The sequence below is a fragment of the Cyprinodon variegatus genome, unplaced genomic scaffold, assembly GCF_000732505.1.
Source record: "Cyprinodon variegatus isolate N-32 unplaced genomic scaffold, C_variegatus-1.0 Scaffold442, whole genome shotgun sequence".
Taxonomy (NCBI): domain Eukaryota; kingdom Metazoa; phylum Chordata; class Actinopteri; order Cyprinodontiformes; family Cyprinodontidae; genus Cyprinodon; species Cyprinodon variegatus.
Genome location: NW_015150895.1, coordinates 532,604 through 534,133, shown reverse-complemented (window position 1 = coordinate 534,133; position 1,530 = coordinate 532,604). Strand labels below are relative to the sequence as shown.

Here is a 1,530-nt window from a genome sequence, read left to right as displayed (position 1 = left end):
TAAAAATCCTTAACGTCAACCCCTGGATGTTAATAAATATTCAGGTGCAGCCAAAAATCTTTAACATTTCTAAATTGTGAATCATACGTTTCACTGAACCCATGATGGTTTCCTGCTCCTGGTCCAAACAGAGCCCCTCCCTGAAAGGTCATAGAGGGTGCAGGAGAACATGAAACGTCTGTAGGTCCATATCTGAGGTGGTTTACTGAGGTCAGATCCTCGTGAGGTTTCACAATGAGGGTCAGAGGCGCTGCGCAGCCCGATAAGCAGCACATGTGACGAGGATCGGCCAATGGCAGCCAGGCGGACTGGACATTGATGGAGTGCAGAGATAAGCGGGTCAGCGCGGCCAGGGTAGGTGGAGGGACGCTGGACTTTGGAGCAGGAAGGTTCTTGGTCAGGGCTAGCAGAATGGGGCCCAAGGAAGCGGGTTTGTGAAACGGGTCTGAAGGACGGAGCGGGTCGGAGCCCGGCACAGCAGGCTGTTTGCTGTGGTGCTGATCCTGATGCCAGATAGCATCTGATCCGCGTGGTACCGGTGTCACTGCTGGCTGGAGGGAACCAACCACTTCCTGAACCTTTTTACAGCGCCGCAGCGTTTCCGACAGAACGGGCAATGTGTTCTGCTTCCCTCTGACTTTCAGGCTGTCTTTCTAAATTAACGTCCTCGTTCTACTTTCCTTTCCTTGCTTCAGAATACCCCCCCCCCTCCCCCCCTGTGGGAAAGCCATTTTATCAGCGTCTGTCCGTTGTTCTCTGCCGGGGATAGATACAGAGAAGATAGATGAGTGTTTTGACATGGAGAGTGTTAGACAAACAGCCTTATCTGGCCCTCAGCTCAGGCCCTCAGCCCCCCCATCCCCGAACCAGTCAGTGAAGCGGAAGGGGGGGTTCAGAGGAGAAGGTCCAGGAGTGTAAACCTGCTGTTGTAATGGAAGCGCTGCTGTTATTCCCATCCCCATCCAGTGCTCAGCCTCTGAACTACTGGCCTTGCTCTCAGAACCTTTCTAGGGATGGACCGGTTCCAGCAGCAGCCTCAGAGTCCCCCTGCTGAAGGGCCACTAACAGAACCCACCTCCTTCAGGGTTCAGGTGGAGCTGGGCCGGTTCCCCTCCGCTATCTGAGTTCACGATGGCAGCAGAAACCCTGTGGTACATTTAGCCTGATGGTAGCCTCTCCTCTTCCTCACAGATGACCTGCAGCTGAGTGACGAAGGCGGCGGCAGCAGCAGGGTGTTGGCGGTCAGGGACCTCCGTCCTGACACCGTCTGGGGCCCCTTCCCAGGAATCCTCCAATCAGAGGGCAGCGCAGAGGAGCAGAGCACCGAGGTAAGAGCGCACTGTTTTTAAGCGGGTTCCCCACCAAAGGTCAAAGTTCAGTTGAGGAGTTTACTAACCTTAAATGCTGGTGATCTAGATCCTGTGATCTAGGTGCTGTGATCTAACTCCTGAAGTACTCCTTTAACCTGTGCTTAATGTTTGTTTTCTTTTAAGAATTCTGTTGAATAACTCAGCTGCTCACAGCAGAAAG

At 53.4% G+C, this 1,530-nt stretch overlaps 1 protein-coding gene across 1 annotated transcript in view; it reads left to right on the top strand.

Moving 5' to 3' along the window:
* The first annotated feature begins 1,013 nt into the window (after positions 1-1,013).
* Positions 1,014-1,530, top strand: part of zfpm1 (zinc finger protein, FOG family member 1) — a 24,506-nt gene continuing 23,989 nt past the window's right edge. The window contains exons 1-2 of the mRNA XM_015388917.1: positions 1,014-1,091; positions 1,173-1,328. Coding sequence (XP_015244403.1) covers positions 1,014-1,091; positions 1,173-1,328 — 234 coding nt within the window. The remainder of the gene's footprint in view (positions 1,092-1,172; positions 1,329-1,530) is intronic.